Here is a 22,954-nt window from a genome sequence, read left to right as displayed (position 1 = left end):
TTACTGCATACAGTGCTTGTAGAATATCTTCTCAGCATAATGCGAAAGGTGTGACCCTTCACTTATTGGTTTACATTTGTTTTTCTTACATTTAACTAGTGCTGCCTCAACCTACAGCTCAACACACGAACAAAAGGCTTTTCTCCAGTAAAAAAAAAAAAAAAAACTAATACAGAGAGAGCATATTACTACTTCTGTTTCATTTTGCTCATTGAAAAATCAGTGCAGTGTCACTTCCCTGGCATTTAAAAAGAAAATGACAAATAATAATAAAAAAAAAAAAAACCAATACTTTAAATAGAATCTACCATAGAAACAGTTTACACCAAAAATATAAAAAAGTCACACGTCACAAAAAAAGGGACTTTATCAAACGAAGGTGATGAGACCACAGGATCTTTAACACGTATCCCACAAACCCTTGCTGTAGATCCACTTTCCTGAGATTTCTTTTCTTCTTAAACTCACTGTACTTTTTTTTTTGGACAAATACAAAGAGTGAAAATAGTTGTTGTCTAAATGGGGCACAAAGACCCAGTGTTGCTGATGTCAAGGAAACCGTGTCCGGTCCCTTCGGCATTCGAGTGCCAAAGCACTCGACGCTGCTGCTACACTTTAAACCGCCCGAGACCGCTTTCACACACCACATACAAGCTCAACGCTCACTGCAGTTCCCGCCAGGAGAAGCCAACTGTCAAAAGTCTAAACAATTTTATAAAAACTTCATAAAAGATCTCTGACATTTTAACTCAGTACAGGCTGTGTCAAATCAGCTGCACTATGGAGGAAAAAGCTGAAGGATTGTGGGTAACGTGTGTCCATCACCTGGGTTTGGATAAGAAAAAGAAAAAAAAAAAGAAAAAAAAAACAGAATAGCATCACATCCAAAAATAGTGAACAGTACCATCACCTTATCACTTACACGTCACACCACACGCGCTAGTCCACAGTTTTACGCGCCTAGTCACTAGAAAAAGCTATCGACTTCAATAGTTAAGCCACTTTTGGTACAATTGCAAAAAAGAGAGATATCAAACAACTTTATAGTTCTTTTTTTTTTAAATGTTTTATAAATAATGCAAGATACTCTATGTGTGATTTTTTTATATAAAATTCAAGACTCCACCATAAAGACAAAGAATCTTAGAATACGTTACGCAACGTCACAGCGACAGATTTTATGGTAAAGCTTGTGAGAGATTGCCGATTTATGCAACCGGATAGTCCCCTTTTCAAATGTCTATTTTTTTTTTATTATTATTATTTAAGAGCAATCTTTTCTGATTTTGTCAGTATTAATAATGGGGACAAATAATGAACAAAATGAGTCTTTCTGGAGTTATTGGGAAGCATAAGACAAGGGAAAACACACTAATATTAACAACAACAGGGTCATACTTTGTGATCAACAAAGACATATAAACAAAATAAGAGTTTTGCCAGCATAAAAACACATGACAAAAATTTCATGAGCTCCACAAAGAAAACTAAATTAGCAGTTTGACTTTCCACAACATAAAGGTCTTATTGCCTTTGCCAATAAGCTTCTGTTATAAAAAGAAATTAATCCTTTTAAAGTTGACTTGTGGAAAAAAAAAGGACTATCCAATCACATAAACTGGTCTCAGTTATCCTGATAGCTACCATACGAATATCATCAGCTGATTTCTCTCGTTTTGTCTCCTCTCGCTTCAGCAGCGGCTGGTCAGTGCACGACATTAGGCAACGGTAAATGGACGCAAAAGCGTGAAGGGTAGAGCGTGTTCAGGACTGGAAGCATCTCGGAGTAGGAGATACACCAGTGCAGGGTCAGTATAAACACAGGAAGAACACTAATACTCCACAATACGTCAGACGTGTGTGTCCTGGACAAGCTCTCTTTCCCAGCTAACTAACCCGGCTTTATAGGATTCGTTGTAAAAAAAAAAAAAAAGAAAAAAAAAAACGTCTTTATTCCACGTCCTTGTGTTTCTAAACACAAGGTGGAGATTAAAAGTGTACAGAGTGTATGTCTGTTTTGTGACCGAGTTCTCTGACACAGGAAAAAGATGGAAGTACAAAACACAGCAACACAATGAAGTTCAAATATTGCATAAAAACCTGACAAAAATAATACACTTGGGCCCTAAAGTCCAACAATATCATACAAAAAACTAAGTATAAAGACTATAAATCCAGCAATCGTTGCAGTCATGTGGGACAAAACAGTTTTGCTGTTTCTTTTTTTTTTTTTGAAAATACTTGTAATTTCATTCAAATGTGGAGATTTTTCTGGAAGCCCAGTCGTCCTAATTGTCCATGATGGTGGTTTTGATGGTTTCGGAAGCGTGTGATACAGAAATATTCTGTATTGACCAATTCAGGTGGAAGTATCAGCATATGTTGAGGACATGGCCTTCTTAGGTACCTGTCCTCCACGTCAGGCTCCATCTCACAGAAATCTGGAACAATTTGCACCAATTTGACCTCTTATTGATTCTGTCCCGTGCCTAAATCGTGATGCACTGACCAAGCCCATTTCTCTCTCTCTTTCTCCCTCTCCCCTCCTCCTCTCTCTCTCTCTCTCTCTCTCTCTCTCTCCTTACTGGCCTGTACTAAGACCTAGCATCTGTTTTGGACTTGACTATCGTGATGACGCTGGTGGCGCCCACCTTCCCCGGTACGAGTGGCCCAATGACGGAGGCCAGGGACCCTCGGGCGGAAACGGGAGCGTTGCTGATAGGCACCGCAGGTGCACGAGCGACAGTCCTAGCGAAGCTCTGCAGCGCCTCATATTTGGAGCGCAGGGCATCGAGCTCCACCTTCATGCTGGCGTTCTCTGAAGCAAGCTTCTCCACCTCCTGCTGGAGCTCGGCTTTTTGACGCTCGAGCTCCTCCTTCTGCGTGACACGCTTGACTCGGCAGCTGGCAGCATAGCCACGGTTTTTGAGCGTGCGCCGCCGCTGCTTCAACTGTACAATCTCCTCCTTGGAGAGGCCGCGCAGGTGCTGGTTGAGCTCGCGCACCGACATCGACACCAGCTCGTCGTCTGTGAGGCTCGTGCCATTCTCGCCTGGCTCCCGCTTCACCTAAAACCGAAGGGCAGAAAGTGAGTGATGATGGAGAAAATCGTAGTAAATCTTTTAAAACAGTTCAGAAGGAAAAGGGACACACCTTCAAGGCTTTGTTTCCCTTGTTAGTGGTCGTCATGCCACGAGAGCCGCTTGTAAACCACACAGATCTGCGAGACAGGAAACAGATATGTTTCAAACAGTTTTTAATCCGCCAGTTCTATAAATCATACAGTACTGGTTTTACAAACTCATTGCACCCCCCCACCCCCAATAGATGAGTCTTAGATTAAATCATTTTTATATTTAGCTGCAACTGATATGATTTTAAAATAAACTGCACACTAAAGTATTCTCCAGCCACGTGTACCATGAACTAGTTACCTTTCTCTAAAAAAGAAACCTGGAATAGTGAAAGTGGCAGCATGAAACCACCAGCTTCCTGTCTCCAACTTCCTGTGCGGTTCTAGTGGTTGGAAACCTTTACTCAAGTTTGAGAACACCTTTTTTGATGAGAGTTCTGCTCCACGCTGATAGGCTGATGAAGAGCCAAGCAGGGGAGGAGCTGAACAGTATAGAAGGAAGTGGTGGCACAGGCAGCAGGCCAGGGGATTACCAGACAGTAATAAGCTAATTAGACTCAGCTCACTCATTTGTAAAGGGGAGCAGGAGGGGCTTTTCATTTTAATATTTCAACCATTGTTAAGGCATAACCCAAAATTTAGCTACATTCAAAATGTACTTTTTTCTTTTTGAGCTTACGATTTTAGACAGAAACAAAGTTCTAATTTAAATAAATAAATAAACTAATAATAAATAGTTGTATCTGTTACAAAATATATACTTTAGAACAGCCTTTTTCCATTTGCCAAACACGTACACAAGGCTACTGCTCAATATAATCCAGCTGAGCTGTGACAGCTGACTGAACACTTCAAACTGCTCAGCCGTTTTCATTAAAGTGACAGCTAGAAAAACCTAAAGCCGGTCTCTTAGTTCTTCTTTTTAAATTGAATTAGAGGAAGCAGACACCTATTACATGAAACAAAGAAACGGAAAGCAACATGTAAAATGTAAACGAGGTAAATGCTCACGCGAGCGTGCACACACTACAATGGGCTTCATTGAAGTGGGTTCAGGGATGACACCCCTACAGCACCGGGGTGCTCCCATGAAGAGCAGCCATTGTTCCAGCTGCCATCATGGGATCGAGCGAGGATGATTCTGCACATTCCTTCACATCCCTTAGCCTGCACCACGCCTCAAACAGCAGCGTGCAACACTACTAACAGCCACAAATCACACAAACCCCAGAGCAAACAGAAGGAATAAAGAAGAAGCTGCTTTGACCCCAAGACATGAGCTGGGTCTCAACTTACAGACCATGCCATAATACCTTCAGGTATGCACTGTGTACTAATTAGTAGAACAATCCATACTTATTACAACCCCATTAAACTCAAAGGCAGATTGATTGCAGACTTGGCTTCCTCATCCTTGTAACATTCTTTCCTACTAGTTTCACTGTAATAAGTGAATAATAAACGAGTCAGGCAGGCAAGCAGATTCAACAACCATTGAACAGAAATTCTCTAAAAGCAAACGTTTCATTTGGAAGGCATGTTTCATACAGTATCTACGTCATACTTTTCCGAACCCACATTCCACACAGTTCAGCTGAGGTGCGATCTGGTTGATGGTGAAACTATTTTTACTGGGTGAAATAATTATCATGCACAGATAACAGACAAGATTTTTTCATAATCAGAAACACAGGTATGTAGAAACGGAGCTAAAAAGGCGCCAAGGTAAACATTTCAAAAGAAAATAAAGATGCTAGCCAAATAGTTTTAATCCGGGAGGAGAGAAAACTACAGATTATATGTGTGAAAATCCAAGGAGCTCATTAATTTCTGAACAACCACAGTCGGTGTCACCATGATCATTCCCCCTCATTCTGGTGTTTGATGTGAACATTAACTAAAGCTCCTGAATTGTATCTGCATGGCTGTATGCATTGCACTGCTGTTGCGTGTTTAGCCGACTGGAGCAATACATACAGCATGCAGGTGTTCTTATTAAAGTGGACAGTGTGTGTACATACATACAGTACATTTCCAAAAACCATCTAGTATTGTACAGCATACGATTAAAGACCACTGTACTCCATTATTAAATAAGCGAGGCTACTTTTCCCCATCACTCCACAGTACTGGTTTCTCAACATCAGATTTTAAAAGCCTGGAATTTGCATTTCACACAGAAAGGGCTTTTCAAAGAGGGCTTTTCATTTATTTAAAGCCGTCATTCATTGGGAGGACACGAGTGAAGTCAGACGCCGTTGACCTTCGTCTCAGTAGTAAACACACCCAGTGCATATTAAGAGATTAAGGGCCTGTGTGTGTGTGTGTGTGTGTGTGTGTGTGTGTGTGTGTGTTGGAAGGAGTCATTTCCTGGCAGAAGCTCTCAAGATGCGTCTGCATAAGTCCTGCCACCAACTACACCCATTTCCAGCACCGGTTTACAGGGGGACGCCTACAGCTCCGAGTAATGAGAACCTACTAATCCCAGAAGGTCCTATACAAGAGTGTGAGCAAGAGAGATAGACAAGTGTGTGTTTTATCCTGCACAGGCCAGCTGAAATCCCTCCGTATGAAGCAGTGCACTGGGCCACAGGCTCAGGATTAGGCTGATTAACCTGTCCGTCATCATCTCAGCCTGCAAACGCAACAAACAGTGACACAGCATGGCAAGAATGGATCCATTTTGTTACGTTTACCAGTTTTGCAGAAAAAATAAATAAATAAAATAGCCCTTTTGTTTGGTTATTCATTGCCCATTCTTACAAAAGAAAAGAAAAATGAGTATCACAATTACCGTAATTTCCGGACTATAAAGCATGCTCTATAAAGCATGCTCTTAAAGCATGCTCTTAAAGCATGCCGCTCTGCTCTTAAAGGAGCCGCAACATATTTCACCCGTTACACCGTGTAAAAGACACTGTCTTTCGTTAAAGCCTGTGTAAAGTTCATTAGTTTCAATGTAGACATATTATTCAATGTAGTCTATAAGACTTAGGCTTATTTATGTTCAAAATAAAAATCTTTGTCAAATTCAGTGCTTATATATGGGTGCCATATATAAGCACTGAATTTGACAAAGATTTTTAGGTCCTTATTATTTTCTGATTCTCATTTCTAAGTTTCTTTGACTTACCCGTAACGCTGTTGCCAAGAAAAATAAAAAAGCACAAGTTTTGGAAACCTGTCTGTGCTTATATGATTTCTGTTGCAACTGGAGTTAGCGAGCTCTCATGTGACCCTGACTCAACGCGTTACAACGGCTTGTATCCAAACAGTAGCCGACCAAGAAAGTCATTGTTCACTGTCTTCCTCCTTCCTTTCACAACTATTTCTCTCTCGTTTATCTTTTTGGCATCGTCGTGCGTTTAAAAAAAATACTCTTTTTCTCCCGATGCCGTGCAGCTCAGAACACAGGTGAGGTGCGTTTTTTCGTTTCCGTTCGGAAATTTCTTTGGTCTAATGTTATAGGGCTCAGTTTTTTGGCTTGAAGTTTGTGAACCTGGAAAAAACCCAGGAAAAATCCATAAATTAGCCGCTTCGTTGTTTAAGCCACGGGGTTCAAAACGTGGGGAAAAAGTAGCGACTTGTAGTCCGAAAAATACGGTATACACTTTCTGGCCAATTTAATAGGAACAACCTTTTCACCTGGCTCACTCATCCAATTCCAATCTATTCAGTGTTAGCGGTATTCTGTATTTTTTCCACAAAGCAGCTTATCGGAAATTTCAATATAACTGTATCCCTGTCGTTCAAATTTGTGCATTTATTTAATCAGTCAATCACGTGGCAGCAGCACAATGCATACAATCATGCAGATGCTGGTCAGCAGCTTTAGTTTATGTCCAAATCAAACATCAGGATAATGTGGATAAATAAATGTGGTCTCGGTGACTTTAACCGTGGCATGATTGTTGGTGCTAAACAAGCTGGTCTGAGTATTATAGAAACATGCTGATATCCTGGGATTTTCACACACAACAGCACAAAGTATAGGCACAAAAACCAAAAACATTCAGTTTGGGGCAGTAATGTGAGTAGAAATGTTTTGTTGGTGAGAGAGGTCAGAGGAGAATGGCCAGATTTGTTCATAGCTCAAAGCAAGGTGAAAATAACTTAAATAAACAACCTATATAGCTGTAGCAAGCAGAAAAGCATCGCTGAGTGGGGACAGGCTTGCTGAATCTAGATAGCTGAGAACTGGATAAAGACTAGCTGACATTTTTTGCATCTTCAACAGTCCACGTTCAGTGGCTGAATAATTGCATGATTGCGCAGGTGCACAGGTGTTTAGCTAATAAACTGGTGTATGCATGACAACTGTTCGTGTCATCAGATTAATGTGCATAACAAACGAAACAAAATAACTGTAAGGAATTATGTAATTTTTTTTTGTTTGGTCAACCGGCTTGTAAAGCAGCCAGAAAAGTGGAAAAAATGGCAGATTTCATAGTCTGTGCAACAGATTTATGCGAAGTGGCACAGAGTAAAAATAACCCAAATCTAATCAGATTGCAATACCAGAGCAACTAGCAAACAAACATAAAGACAGTTTCCCTCCTGCATTCTTCCACTCCACTGTTTTTGAGCAAAAGCATCGCTACACAATAGACCGGATTAACACGCACCAACCTGAGGGGGAGGGGCTTCATCTTTATCGGGCCTCGTTTTATTTCCCTAGTGCCCGACTCCCATCCCCCATCAGCCACTGCTCTGTTAGTGCCGCCAGCCAACGACCCACCCCCCTGTACCATGCACCAGCCTGCCACACACACACACACACACACACACACACACACACACACACACACATGCACACGCTCCTTACTCCACCGGCGAGTCCATTGAGAACACCAAAAAGGTTAGGATGATTTAGGACAACATGTGTAGACGAACGAGGGAAAAAATAAAAAAAAGGGACACGTCCATATGGTGCACGCAGCGGGCAGCGTCTAGCCTAAATTTCAATTTCAACCCACGTGGACTAAATAGTGCAGCATGCAGCGATTGGTCGCTACGTTTGAGCAGCTGTTCTGTGCCAGATCAGACTGGTGTCTTCAGCAAGAGGCTCAAAGAGGAGATAATAAAGAGACAGTAGCAGAGAAAACTGTAGAGTAACACACACACACACACACACACACACACACACACACACACACACACACTCAAAAAAAATATATAGTGGGAATTGACTTTGAAAATGTATGAGAGATCACACAAGAAGGACAGAAGGGCAACATTGTAACTCCTTGCTTTCATCCAACCACCTACACACACACACACACACACACACACACACACACACACACACATTTACCCACCCACTCACCCACAAACACAAAACACACACCCCCCACACACCACTTATGGCGATTCTGTTTAATATTCCTCTGTGAGGAGAGGTCACAGACAAGAAACAGACATCTTCCCACTGCACCAACACACCTCATTACCTCTGATAAAGGACTTACACTCCTGTGAGGGTGTGTGTTTCAGCAGCACACGTGCTGTAATGGAATTATTCTTTCCATTAGTTCATGATAACGACTGGAATGAACACTGAAGTCACGATTTTGCCTGATCAATTGCAATAGAGAAAGAAGCAGCTTTTATTTTCATGTTGCTGTTTAAAATAACTGAAAAGGCACACATGCAGTATGAACTAAAAAAAAAACCCAAGAAAATCTGAATAAATACAAAGACTCACAGAGTTAAGCAATTTGTGTTTAAATGAACAGCATTGGAGTTAATGTTTATTTGTTTTTGGAATCTATTAATAAACATAAATAAATAGTATTTACATATATACATATATAGGTATCCAGCCGTAGTGGGGTGTGTGTGTGTGTGTGTGTGTGTGTGTGTGTGTGTGTGTGTGTGTGTGCACGCGCGTACGTGCGTGTGTCTTGGAAGAAATAAAACATTTCTGAGAAAGATAAAGATGAGGAACAGTGTGCTGAGGTGGTCATAGTGGTCTTTTGCAGGCATATGCTAAATTCTTCTCCATCACCCCTCACACTGCTGACATCTCTAGAGGGAAGTCTCTCACTCACGGAACAAAAAACAGGTCTATAGAAGCCTACGAAAAGACCGAAAGAGACAAAAGGAGGAAGACAAAAGAAAAGTTAAAGCCAGGAGCTGTAGAGAGAGAGTGAGAGATAGAGCACATAAAACCCGTGTGTGTGTGTGTGTGTGTGTGTGTGTGTGTGTTGGAAGGGGGTTGGAGGAAAAGAGCCTGACCAAAACTGCATCATCAACACATTTGTGGGAGCTTAGAGGCCGGGGAGGAGGATTGGGGTCGCGCCGAGGGGAGAAAAGCCCTGAACTCAGCAACCAACGCAACTAAAACCGCCAATTAGAAAAAGTTCCTGCGCTGATCCTCCGTTACAAAACTGCAAGGCCGTCAACACGCCACTCGGCTATTGCTGAGACAACCAAACGAGGCCAGTAAGGGCCAGGTGGGGGGATTCAACAAAAGAGGGATGGTGGAACAGACGGAGGAGGAGAGTTCACCGGAGATGGGGAATAACGGAGGCGTGTGATAGTCTGTGTTTGGTTGGAGTACAAGTGTGTAATTAATTAAACAGAAGTTTGGCCTCTAGAGTAGGATGTCTAAAGTAGTGGTTTCCACTACCAGTCCCTGTTCATGCACTTCACCATGATCTGCCTCACAGAGGGTGTGTCTCCTTTAAAAAGGTGTGTTAAACACGCTGCATCCTAGGATGTCCCGAGTGACTCCTCTACATTTGGGTCAGTGAGCACAAATTCTTCTTCTAAGCTGTGGAATCAACGCTGACTATGTAACTGACAAAGCCAGACAGAGTGGGTACACGAACAGAAGATGGAAGTGGCATAATAATGTTGTTTGAAGTAAAAAAATAAACCTTTTAATTTAAGCCACCAGCAGTTTCAGCAAGTGGTGCAATAGAAATTGTCATTGTCTTATGTCTGGGAATGGGACAGCTATCCATAGCCAGGAAAACAAGAGAGCAAACACTGCCCATACAGTCTGGTTCGGAGGGATGGCATACTTTCTCTCCCGGTCAGTCACAGTCTCATTAGCCAATTGTGGCATTTTTTTAGGTAGTGTTTGCAGAACTGTACAGGATAGTGCTTTCCACCGAGTGTATTACACTCCCCCTGTAACGCTACATAATCTGCATAAACTTGAAAATGGATCTACTATGCGAAAACGCTTTGTTCGTGTTTCTATTTAACAAGCTGTGTTTAGGCACACCAAAGTCTTACATGTGGACATACGAGAATTATTGCTGCTTGAGAAGCATATGAGAAGTGTTGCTTTTCTCCCTATTTGCTTCCTCCTGAAAAGCTGCTTTCCAATTTATACAAGCCGAGATTGTCCAATCAGCTGGACTGGTTGCAACATAACTAACCAATTCCAGCACAGGAGGTATTGCTGAAATATGGGTTAGGAATAGAAAATAAAAGAGAGATGGAGCTGTATGCAATTTTTGTATTCTGAGTTCACTGATAGATTTCTGGTTTTAAATTAATGCCAGTACTGAGTGTATTGATGGACTGGGGCTAGTTGGTGCCTCTCAGTCTTGCCCACTCGGTGTAGCAAAAATCATCAGGAGGATCAGGAGTAAAAATTCTTTATGATGTGACCGCTATGTGTGGCTAGAATTCTAAAAAGTATACTTGGCCTTTAAACCTGGGTGGGGGAAAAAAAGCTTACCTATATATCCATTTAACAGGAATAGCACTAGCTGTTCACCTGTTAGATCATTTAAGCAGGATATAGCAGTCTTCTTCATACAGAATTTATGACACTGAAAGTCACATTATTGGGTAATTTAGAAGGCTATCTAGAACAATCTACGACTTGCATGCTTTTTTGGTAAGTGGGAGGACACCAGGGAGCCTAAAGCAAACCCACATGGACCCAATGAAAAAACATGAAACTCCACACAGTCAATAACGCATGCTCAAGATTGAACCGGGAAGCCTGTAGAGAGGCGAGACTGCAACTCTATCCGGGGCACCTACTGTTGTATGAGGAGCAGTTATGAGAATATGAGGCTTCAGGTATCTTGGAAGAAGTATGTGTAATCCTTCACCCTGCTAGACTGGAAATGAAAACTAATTTAAGAAAAGATTTAACAAAAATGTATACAAAAAAAATTTTATGTCACATAATGTACACAGATACAGCATTCATTTTAATAATATTTGTATTAATGTTTAATGGTTGTTACCAGTGCCACAACACATCCCTATAATTCAGGCAAAAGCACAAGAAATACTCTAATTCTGGCTGTGTGGGTGTATTTGGTTCCTTATATGGGCCATGTTTAGCCTTATTAATCCTGTCTGATGCTCTCCTATGAAGTGCACGTCATTGGCAAGTTCCTGGTAAGCATAGCTCTATAATGCACCAGTTCAGCAAGCGAGCACACACACACACACACACACACACACACACACACACACACACACACACACACACACAGAAATGGGATTTGGCTCGCTGGAGAGCCGCAGCCGTATCGTTCCCATTATAACAAATGAATCATAGGGCTGAACTGTAAGGCCTGACAGGGTGTAATAAACATCATAAAACTCAGGTGCTTGTGTATCCCCTGAATGCAGCTCAACTCCTGATCTTCAGACAAAAGCACATCTGTGAGCCACCATTTCTTAGAAGAGTGCTGAGTGACAGACGCTACTTTTCAGTGGTCTTCCCTCTCACCCACATTTCTGAATGCAGTCTGGATATATCGATTAGAGACAGCCTCTCTGCTCAAGTGTGAAGTGAATAATTGAAGAACGAGCGAAACTGAAAAACAGAAAAGGAGAATAGAAGACCACCTGGATGATGCAGGACACGGAAATATAAAGGTAAGTAGAAAAAGACAAGAAAACGATACCAAGACAAAACAAGTTATATTAAAAAAGTAAAAAAAAAAAAAAGGTGGGTACGGTTTAAGGTTGGATAGAGAAGGAAAGCCTTTCTATCTACACACTTTCTCATCTCAGGTATAAGTGTGTGATGGCAAAAATTTCCTAACACAAGCAGAAAAAAGTGCAATGTCAGGAAGCGGCTGTGTGCATTTTTTTTATTTAGTAAGGGTTTTTTCCAGTAGTGAAGCTCGTAGGTTAATTTGCTCCCCCACCCACCTCTTTATAGGCACACTGAGATAAAGTTAACTAAATCTTATTTTTTCCTCTGATCCTCCAGGTCAGCACAAAAAGCAGCAACGGATGAAAGAAATAAACAAGCCTGAAGATGGATTGTGTGTGTGTGTGTGTGTGTGTGTGTGTGTGTGTGTGTGTGTGTGTGTGTGTGTGTGAGAGTGTGTGTGAGAGAGAGAGAGAGAGAGAGAGAGAGAGAGAGAGAGAGAGAGAGAGAGAGAGACAGAGAGAGAGAGAGAGAGCGCAAGTTAAGCTCCGTGCAGTTTCTTAGATTTGTCTGAGAAGTACTGTGTTAATCTTCACACCAAACACAGGAGCTGGGATGATAAGTACAGAAAGATAAGCAAGGAATAAAACACTTGGGAGTATGCTGCTATAGGAAAATAATCAAAGACAGAGTGGTATAATGTTGAGCTCAGTAGCTCCTAGTTTTATAACCATAAAGACTGTATAAGACTGTAGAAAGAACATTACTTATGAGCTTATACTTCAGGGCTTATGTTAGTTACATTTACATTTACGGCATTTAGCAGACGCCCTTATCCAGAGCGACGTACAAAAGTGCTTAAAATCTCTAGTAATGAATCAATCTACACTGGTACGCAAGATTACAAACTTAATATAAATATAACTTAATATAAATATCACTAGTTATCACTCTCCAGTGTTTTGTATTGTTGAAAGATTTATGATCAAACTCTTGGTCACCCAAATGAGGATGGGTTCCCCTTTTGAGTCTGGTTCCTCTCAAGGTTTCTTCCTCATTACATCTAAGGGAGTTTTTCCTTGCCACAGTCACCACGGCTGCTCATCAGGGATAAATGCACATCATTCACCTTGACTGTTGATTTCTGTAAAGCTGCTTTGAGACAATGTCTTGTTGTGAAAAGCGCTATAGAAATAAACTTGACTTGACTTGACTTATAATGCAGCTTAGATGCTCGGCCAGTTACTGTTACCAGCCTGATGAGGATTGTTTTTTAATAAAAGCCTTATCCAGAATTATTTGCCTAACGGTTACAATTTTGTAATTTACTAACAACAACAACACGTTCTTCATGGTGGAAAACGTAAAAAGCACTGACACTTGGGACTCCTTCAAAAAGTCTTTTTACAAAGTCTCTGTTTACAAAAAATGTTACCTCTCTTTATATTTTTTTATTACATTTTGTAGAGCATCCACCATATGTCCCTGTTCTAACCCAGAGGTTCTGCCCACTTGGATTTCTGAATTCAACATCGTTGTGGTAGAACCATCTCGAACTCTTTAAAACAGTGAGATTTACAGTAGTGGTGCAGGATTTCAGTGTTCAGTTACCCTAAAATTGCTACCATTCTGCATTTTAAATGATTTATATGATTTATTTATGATTTCCGATTTCCCAGCATCTTCTTCTACTGGGGATCTGAGTACAGTGAAGTGCAGAGGTATTTATTTATACTCCCTGTGGTTCCTTAAAAAAAAAAAAATTTTTATTATTTTACAAATTGCAAGGCTATAAAAACACACTATAGGGAATGCCCTACAACATTACAACATTCTAAAACACAAGGAAAACAAGTCTAAAACAAAGTTTTGCCATAGCCCTGTACGTCTCCAGACCTGATTCAAAGTCTTGACAGGCTTGTCAAAGAGTTACATTACAACTGCAAGACTCCAGAAGTTGCTCAAAGAAGAGTTGAAAGAGTGAATTGTACATTTTGTAAAATTGTAAAACAAAGGAATAAATGTCTTTTCTTATTTGTATTTTTTTTGTGTGTTTTTTTATTGTTTTTTGTTATCATGGTGTATAAACTTCAATCTATAGTTAATGGTTTTGGTTGTTAAATTGACTATTAAATTATCAAACCAAAATTTTAAAAATACAATCCAACATTTCCCATCAAAGCCACGCCCACAAAACATCCACACTGCCTAGGTTAGGAAGCCTGAATGCCAATGCAGGGGGTAAAATCTTTTTCCTGATTGATTGGATGATGGTAGTTTGGGTTATTTCTTGTTCTTCTGGTTTAAAACCCAGAGCACAACAGATACCAGAGTTTTTTTTTCTCTGAATTGATTTGTTTGACATGGAAATAAAAGTGCACAGAATTTAAAATGAAGACACTGATTCTTGTATTATCACTTAGGCGAAGTTTTACACACCTACAAACAAGCTGCCTAGAAATTCTCATTTCCGTGAACTTCACTGTTTTCACATTTCAACCTAGTATCCAGACCATGACACTAAAAGTCAGCATGAGTCAGCAGGAGCTCAGTTACGGACAGCGATACGTAACAGTTTTACAGGATGGCCTGTGGAGTCTATTTGATTGCGCCCACAGATGAATGTTCAGTCTGGGAGCGAATGTGATCATGATAGACAGTGTTGCTCAAAGTCCGTCTCATAACATGACTAGCATTGACTATTTCCAGCATTTAAATAGCACCATGAACCTGCATCCCACCATTACTACTATCACCCACTCTGCTCTCCTCTATCCATCTTTTCACAACTCCATCTTTTCCTCACGCTTTTTTACGATGATCTTAATTTCTCCGTTCATATTCAAGCTCCCTTTCTTCCTCCGTTCTTTCCCAGAAACTTCTTTAAAGGCATCATAGAACTTACCGCATCTAAACACAAAGTTTTTTTTTTTATATAATTATAACCTCTTCTATTCAGATGTGTGTCCATTTCAAACTTTCAGACACCTGCTTGTCCTTGACAGGACTTATAACCACAAACAAACATGGCCCTTCTCTCTCCCTCGTTCTCCATCTGTGTGTTTTCGAAAGAGTTTCGGCCGCCCTGTTTTCTCTTTTTCGCAGTGTTTCGCAGCTGGAGCATGGCAGGAGCAGCGTGCCACTGCGGGTAAAAACTGCGGCATATTGCTGGTGAGATGATGCAACTCGGAGACATTCAGCCCAGCCCGGCAGTCCAAGAAAGCCTTCAATGCCACGAAAAAAACAAGACCTTATGAATATCCACATTTCACTGTGCAACCCAACTGGGTCAAATAAGATGTCGTGACTAAAATTCTCTCTGCAATATACAATGAGCAGAAAGTAGCTAGTATTCTTTAAAACTTTTCTGCTTGTGAACAGCTATTAATATGTGCCGAGTAAAAGATAGTGATGCAAAGCTTTCCAAGAGTGATTCATTCATGCCTTTCTCTCTGAAAGGAAATTCTAAATCTGATTTTATCCTTTTTTTACAGGTGGGAAAAAGGACCTTTAAACACACAATTAAAGTATATTTCCGAGATTAATTAAGGAGAATAGCTTTAAGCAGAGCTTTTAACACAAACTATTATTAAACCCTCGATTTGTTTTCCTCCAAATTACCTTTATTGTGCAACTCAAACACACCACAGCAAGAAATTCCTCAAACAGCAGTTTGTGACAAATGAGTGTTGTGAAATGTGCAAGATTCCCCACTGAAATCACCGTTAAATCGCGCACAGCTCTCTCTTCTCTTTCCTTTATGAAACAGGAGAGAGAAATGCGATAGATATTCTACTGCAGAGGAGAGATTACGCGTCTTACAACCTATTTCATCTTCTTACAACCTATTTCATCATTACTGAGAGCGCGCCAGAGCAAGAGTGAGAGAGACAGAGTGGAAAAAATAGACTCTCCTGATCCCCCCCACCTCCTTCCTCACTGCCACCCCAAAGTCCTCTTCCCTCCCTCCTTTGTCTGTCGTTCCCTCTCTCGAGACCTTCGGTCCCTTTATCTTGTGGAAGCTTTCAAACTTGTCCCTCCGGATCCCTGGCGCGTGCCTACACACAGTCGGCCATGGAGCTCCACACTCTCGGCGATAGAAAACTCAACAGCGATGGGTTGGATGTGTAAATATTGTTATTGGTCGATTCAAAAACCAGTCACAGTTAATTAGAATGGGCCGGGTGCAGGAAAGAATGCTCACGTTGGACACTGTTGCCATGGCGGGAAAACGTGCACGGGTTAAACACACATAAGTTAATGATCACCTTGAGCATGTATTTACTCTATGCCACCCTGACAAATAGCAGAAGAAAGCCTATAAAGATGTAGCTCATTAAACTTCCTGATAGTGTGTGGGTGTGAAAGTCTAGGTTACATGACGGGTGCTACACACATAAGCATAAAACAACTTCTGACACAGAAGTGTGTTGGGGTGCAACTATGTGCGTGCATGTGTGTGTGTGTGTGTGTGTGTGTGTGTGTGTGTGTGTGTGTGTGTGTGTATAAACAAGGCGTGATGAGGCAGAGAGCTCTGGCAATTCCTTCACAAACGGTGATAAATCTGAGGTTCCTAACGACGTGCGCCATTCATTCGTCCTCATAACTGCAGCCACTAAACATATATTTATTAAACGGGACGTGGACAGACAGAAAGCAGCGCCGAGACGGGAGGAGAAAAGAAAGGAGGTTGGCGCATCATTCACTCCCGAGAACTTTACGGCAAAAAAGAAAATGTGCCGCTGAACCTCATTAATAAATTAAGGTTGCTCTTCCAAAAAAAGACAGATGACACATTTTTCAGTGCCTCGCCAATTTCCAAATCTGCCTGCCTCCCTCTTACTACACCTGGTGTGAAGAGAAATTAAGGAACAATGCTTCATTGCTTCTTTCTGTTCCAATAACACAAGCCGACATGACTGTACGACCCAGGAGCTCTAGAGAATGTAACTTAACATAAATCAGCAGTGACGGTCATTTTAGTCATTGTCATCATCTTTGCTCTGGAAGTGAAAAAGCAGAAGAGGAGTAGTGTAAAAAAAAAAAAAAAAAAGAGGTTAGACTACCTGTTAGCAGAAAGAGGAAGCATAAAAACTGCCATCTGTTGCAAAACTCGTACTGTAAATGCAAACCATCATATTTCTTTTTTTTTTTTTGTGCAACGATGATGCAAGAGTCGCATTTTTTCCTCCGAAAGTTGCATGTACAGCATTCAGCACTGGGAAGTAAGCAAAAAATAAAAAAATAAAAACACTAAGTGAACACACATTCAAACGTCTGGATGAAATGCTGCAGTATCACAGAGGAACCAGGTTTATTTTGTATTTTTTTCAGTTTTTTTTTTTTTTTTCCCATTAATACTTGTAGGTTTTCGGCCTGGAAATTTTTTCAAAAAGAACTCGAACGAGTTCCACACAAAACGGAGTGAACACAAAAGTCGAAAATTATTTTTCTGAATGAAAAGAGAGAAGGAACTAAAACATGCATGCATGGTTTGGAGCATATATCAACACTTTGAAACACTCTTACACACATGCTCCAAAATCCTGCTGCATACGTTTAACACTTCAGTCTAATCAAACTCATAAAATAGCTAGCTAAGTAACAAGTGAAAATGCCATCTGTCAAGTGAGGAAGCATTTTGGTTGCTTCAGCAATTTTTTTTCTTGAGGGAGTGAAAAAGAGAGGGAACGAGTGAGTGAGAGAGTGAGAGAGAGAGAGAACGAGAGAGAGAATGCCTTGAAGACAAAACCGTTCTTGTTCTCCTTCGTCTCGAGCCGGCCCCATCGCACATTCTTAATCTTATCTCTCTCTCTCCACTGTTGGCTTTTCTGTTCAGCCATCAGCACATTCTGCCCATCAGCATCGGTCAGTGCTCAATTAAGCCAGAGAAAGTGAATGTGGAGCAAAAATTGCGCTGCCTAAAGTGCAGCCTAAGTACTCGGCTGATCAAATTACACTTGTTCCTCTGCCTCTCAACCGGACCATTTGTGCTGCTAATTGCAGCACCGCCACAAATTACAATTCAAATTTTATCAGACGATTTGGGGATAATATGCTGGATGTGGCTCTTAAAAGGGAGGATGTCTCTCTTGCAAACTCTCTTTACATGTTACTACTGTAAATCAATCCACTAATTGATTTGTAGAAAGAAAAAAAAACACACACAAAACAAAACAAACTGAGCATTGTGGCAATTAGTTGCAAGTCTCTGGGCCTTTCGTTTTTCTATCATTAGGAGCGTGGCTGTCTGTGAATCATGACAGACACTGACACTCGTTTATCTTTTATTGAGATTTTATAACAATGAGATAGACTTTCTAGAAAATACAACAATCCGAAAACACCGCAGGTTCAATGCTAACAATGGATTTGTGTTTTATTGTTTCCAGTCATGTCACATATACATACAGAACTTAAGCTGGTAAATTAAAAATCCTTAGGCTTTTACAACATCCTTCTCCAAAAGTTAAAGAAATGAACACAGAGGCACCCGAGTGCCTACGTGTCCTCAACACACAGAGACTCCTCATACCCACACTTCAGTCCCAAACCCCAGACTCGGTGACTGATAAATCAGCGTCTTAACCCCCCGATGCCATAACGACTACAGACCCATCAAATCTAAATGAAAGAAGAAAATAAATCCATAAACACCAATCAAGAAATCAGGAGAATAATGTTTTTTGATCACATGCCTTTAGTCTGTTTGGCACAAAATAGCTGCCACACAGGCAAATGGAAAAAAATAAATAAATAAATAAAAAGACCTCATGGGTGAAGTGTGAATTTATATCCCTGCTGCTGCTATAACAAGCGACCTCACACAAAAACAACAGACATCATGACCACGGGCTACAACCTTCTAGAAATAGTACGCTTCACATCATCGTGCTATTATTAGCTACCTAGTTACTACTACGTTGGCAAACAGGGTGGGATCCTGCCTGTCATTTTCAGTTCCTGGTGGGAAATAACAAGCTAGCTAACTCTGAAACCTGCTCCATGATATCTCCTGTCTTAATGTTTCCTCCGGTCTCGGAGCAGAGGGAGCCAAGTGAGTTGAGGATGCGAGATGAGATGAGATTAGATGAGAGAGATTCTTTTTTGTTTTGTTTATTTTTAAACCAGATTTTAACCATGGAACAGAATCAACACTTAATATTAAATGAACAGATAGATCAATGTAAGGATGGATCTGTGTAAATGTATTTATGAATATATGAATATATGATATATATATATATATATACACACACACATATACACACACACATTTCTGTATTTGTCACGTTCTTGCTACTATAGGAACTAACAATCATACGTACACATGCACACTAATTATATATATATATATATATATATATATATATATATATATATATATATATATATATATATTGTTTGTGTGTGTGTAGGTGTGTGGCCTCAAAAACGATCGTATCACATTCTTCCCTACAGACATCCAAACAATCACATCTGCAAACACCTGGACTAATTGTTCCGGAAAACAAGCTCCGACTTACTCCAGTAAATGTCCCCTGTCCCCTGTGAAATCCCCCTTTGTGTAGCGGTTGGAGGACTGGCTGTCCAGCCGAGACAAGCACGGCGCGGCTCGGTTTGACCCCGTGATGAAGATCGTGATGAATCAGCACGGCTTAGAGCGCCTTTAAATAATCGAAGCCATTCGCCTGTCGCTTTCGTAACACACTGACACTGACACACACTGACACACACAATAACAGAGGGAGAGGGAGAGAGAGAGGGAGAGGGAGAGAGCGAGGGAGAGAGGGAGAGAGAGAGAGAGAGAGAGACGAAACGCCAAAGCGTGCGCACTCAGCAAAACAGATCCGCAAGCCAGCGAGTCTGACACGACGCGCGCGCCTGTCTGTGAGTGTCAGCTAACTCAGGTCCTTTCACCTCGCTCCGAAATTGAAAGCCGAACGAAACAAACGGCGCCTTCACTCACCGAATGGGACCCGGGACGCGTCTCAGGCTCTGGCACCGGTTCAGAAGTACAAGTTCGAGTCGGCGAAGGTGAAGTTTTTTTTTGCCGACGCCGCTTCGGAAATTGTTGTAACACTCCCACCTTCTCCTTGTTGATCCGCTTTCTCTTGTGCCGAGGAGGCCAGACGTCATATGATGTTTGGTCACGTGGTTTCATTCATGAAGGATCTACGCAACTTGGAGAGGAAGTCTTAAAGGAACAGGTGCACTGAAATGAAAACGCCACCTGTTTGCTTAGGTACAATGTGAAGTGCATTCAGGTGCTTTCTTTTCTTTTTCATTTCCACCATGTCCAAAAACTCTCTGCTATGTATATAACTGAGTCGTGGTAATCCAGACTCTCGGTTACTGATCAGAAGGTCAGTGGTTCAAGCCCCAGCACCACCACTCTGCCCTTGAGCAAGGCCCTGTTCCAAGAGCTGCTGAGATGTGTGAAGAATTTATGTTTAATGTTTATGTGACAAATAAAGGCCTACAAATGCCTATGTTCGTTTCGTTAAGAACTTTTCTTTATCATTAACATATTATACTTGTATGAACACACGAAATGACACATTTTTATATCAAGAGTACATATCATAAATATCACATAAAAGCATATAAAGCAATAGATACATAATTATAATTTACTTTATCATTTTATGGTTCAACAGTACATCTTTTGTTTATGTGTCATGAACAATTGAACACATTAGTTATTACAAGTTTATTACAACTGTAAAAAAAAATGTTATAATAATAATAAAAAAATGAAACAAAGTATGTAATTTTTCCTCACCTAAGATTATTGGGCTCAAATTCTTGTTTAATGCTGGTTACACCCCACCCCCTTATATGATGATGCAAGAATTTAGTTAGAATTTGGTAATAATTTCTATTAGGTTACACAGGTCGGATTAAATTGGCATCCCCAAATACCAAAATGTTAAGTTAAATAATGTTTAAAAAAAAAAAAAAATGTCAATAAAATGTCAATTTAAATTATACTATTTAAATTAAATAATGTCTTTTAACATTTTAGTTTAATTGTCATGTAATCAAATAGCTAACCAGAGCAGGCTATAGAGAGGAAAATTAACTCTTCTTCTTCTTCTTCTTCTTCTTCTTTTTATTATTATTATTATTATTATTATTATTATTATTATTAAGATGCATATCCACATTTCCTTTTTATAAGGATATATATTTTTGTTGACTTTGTTGGCACTCTTATGTCAATGTGAAAAGTACACTTTTATTGCAATTAATCCAAAGAAAAGTGTTTGGGTTTTACTTTAAACAGCAGCAAAAACAACAGTGTACAGTATATTTATGTTAATGATATGTCTCTGATAATTCTAGCAGAATGTTGAAAAAAATGGACACAAATTGTCCACTTTAATCCAACAATGCTCAGATTAATCAAACAAAAAAGTACAACAGTTCAAGTTTGAAAGTAGGCGTATGAAACTATAACTCACTACCATAGACATTAATACCAATAAATGGAGATAGAAGTAATGCACAGAAGCTTATATCAGTAGTGTGTTACTGTGCATATGATTTGTCACAGGTACTGATGCATATCCAAATAAAATTATTCTTCTCTGATATATTGACCAGTTAATGAATAATTAATATATGCTCCTTATTTTTATTTGTATTTCTTCAAAATAAATAGTTACACATCTACTCTGTGCAAAGATTACTTTCTACAGTACGTGCATCTTTATACCTTACCTACTTTGTAAAGCCCCAAAAAATATATATTTTACGTTCGTGTCAGCTTCTTTTGTTACTGCTTGCACTTTAGTATAACTTCCATAAATTTGTATGTTATGTCATTTCCTGGCTTTGCAGAATATTGAAAGAACAGCAGCTATTTAGGGAGTCGGTGAGGTCATCAAACCTATTGTGCAAACAACCATATTCCCAGAACTACTGCTCAAGAATACAATAGTTCATAAATAAGGTAAGATTCATGCACTATTTATCTTAGTACACAATAGTAGTGATTGCCTCACACCCAACCTTGTCCTTGTGTGCTCAGACCACTGCTTCATTGGATTATAATAAAATATTAGACTCATTATTTTATTATTTAAAATAATATTTTGGCATTTTTTTTAAACATTGAGGTTAAAGACATACATTATTTGTAATCTTTTTACTTTCCACCAAGAACAATAATGTTCAAACATCAGAAGGTTTGAAAATGTAATCTCAGTGATGTAAACTGTGGCATGGTTGTTAATGCCAGACAGGCTGGTTTTAGTATTAAAGAAACTGCTGATCTCCTGCGATTCCATGCACAACTTTCTCAGGAGTTCACACAGAATTGTACATAAAAAATAAAATAAAATAAAATAAAAAGTCCTGTGCCTGCCAGAAGTCTTGTTGTTATCAGAGGTCAGAGGAGAAGGCTCAGACAGGTTTCCTGCCAGGAAACCTACAGTAACTCAAACACAACATTGGTGAGCAGAAAAGCATCACAGAACAAACATGTCAGAACTTGGCAGATAGGTTGCAGAACACCACATCTGACCAAGGACAAAAATAGGAATTAGTGGCTACATTGGGCACAGGTTTACAAAAACTGGAGAGCTGATTGGGAAAAAGACCAGGTGATGTTTTCCCCATCTCCAGTTGTCTACTTTGGGTGATCTTATGCAAATCGTAGTCTGACAGGAATGCAGGATACATATCACAGATACCCTGGCTTTGCTTCCCACTGCTTCAGACAATCCCCCGCTCCAGTATCTCCAGTTCCCAAGCCATTAAGAATTTGAAAATACATCAGGCTTTCCGAATTCCAGTTTTGTAGGACTGTTTGGTAACTACTTTGCTGTATGGATATAATGGATCGGATTAATTGAAAGAGGGGTCTTTAAGTAAAAAGATTGAAGAATAGAAGAACGGAGTCTGTAGCAATGTTTGGAGCTGAGAAAAAAAAAAGGGACACAACAATTAGGCGG

General features: G+C 40.1%; 1 protein-coding gene across 3 annotated transcripts; it reads right to left on the bottom strand.

Moving 5' to 3' along the window:
* Positions 1-1,918: 1,918 nt before the first annotated feature.
* mafgb (v-maf avian musculoaponeurotic fibrosarcoma oncogene homolog Gb) lies at positions 1,919-20,579 on the bottom strand. 3 transcript variants are annotated; one of them, XM_046857153.1, is made up of 3 exons: positions 19,963-20,579; positions 3,154-3,220; positions 1,919-3,068 (listed from the first exon to the last, which is right to left on the bottom strand). In XM_046857153.1, the coding sequence occupies exons 1-3, from the start codon at positions 20,130-20,132 to the stop codon at positions 2,595-2,597; spliced, it is 711 nt and encodes a 236-aa protein (XP_046713109.1). In that variant the 5' UTR covers positions 20,133-20,579; the 3' UTR covers positions 1,919-2,594. The 3 variants fall into 3 exon arrangements, with proteins under 3 accessions (XP_046713109.1, XP_046713110.1, XP_046713108.1); XM_046857154.1 differs by having other exon boundaries at positions 19,520-20,102; XM_046857152.1 differs by lacking the exon at positions 19,963-20,579 and adding an exon at positions 3,435-4,047.
* Between the last annotated feature and the right edge of the window lie 2,375 nt (positions 20,580-22,954).

This window comes from Silurus meridionalis, chromosome 9, assembly GCF_014805685.1.
Source record: "Silurus meridionalis isolate SWU-2019-XX chromosome 9, ASM1480568v1, whole genome shotgun sequence".
NCBI classification, from domain to species: domain Eukaryota; kingdom Metazoa; phylum Chordata; class Actinopteri; order Siluriformes; family Siluridae; genus Silurus; species Silurus meridionalis.
Note: the sequence above shows the minus strand (reverse complement) of the source record. Positions and strands in the feature narration are given on the sequence as shown.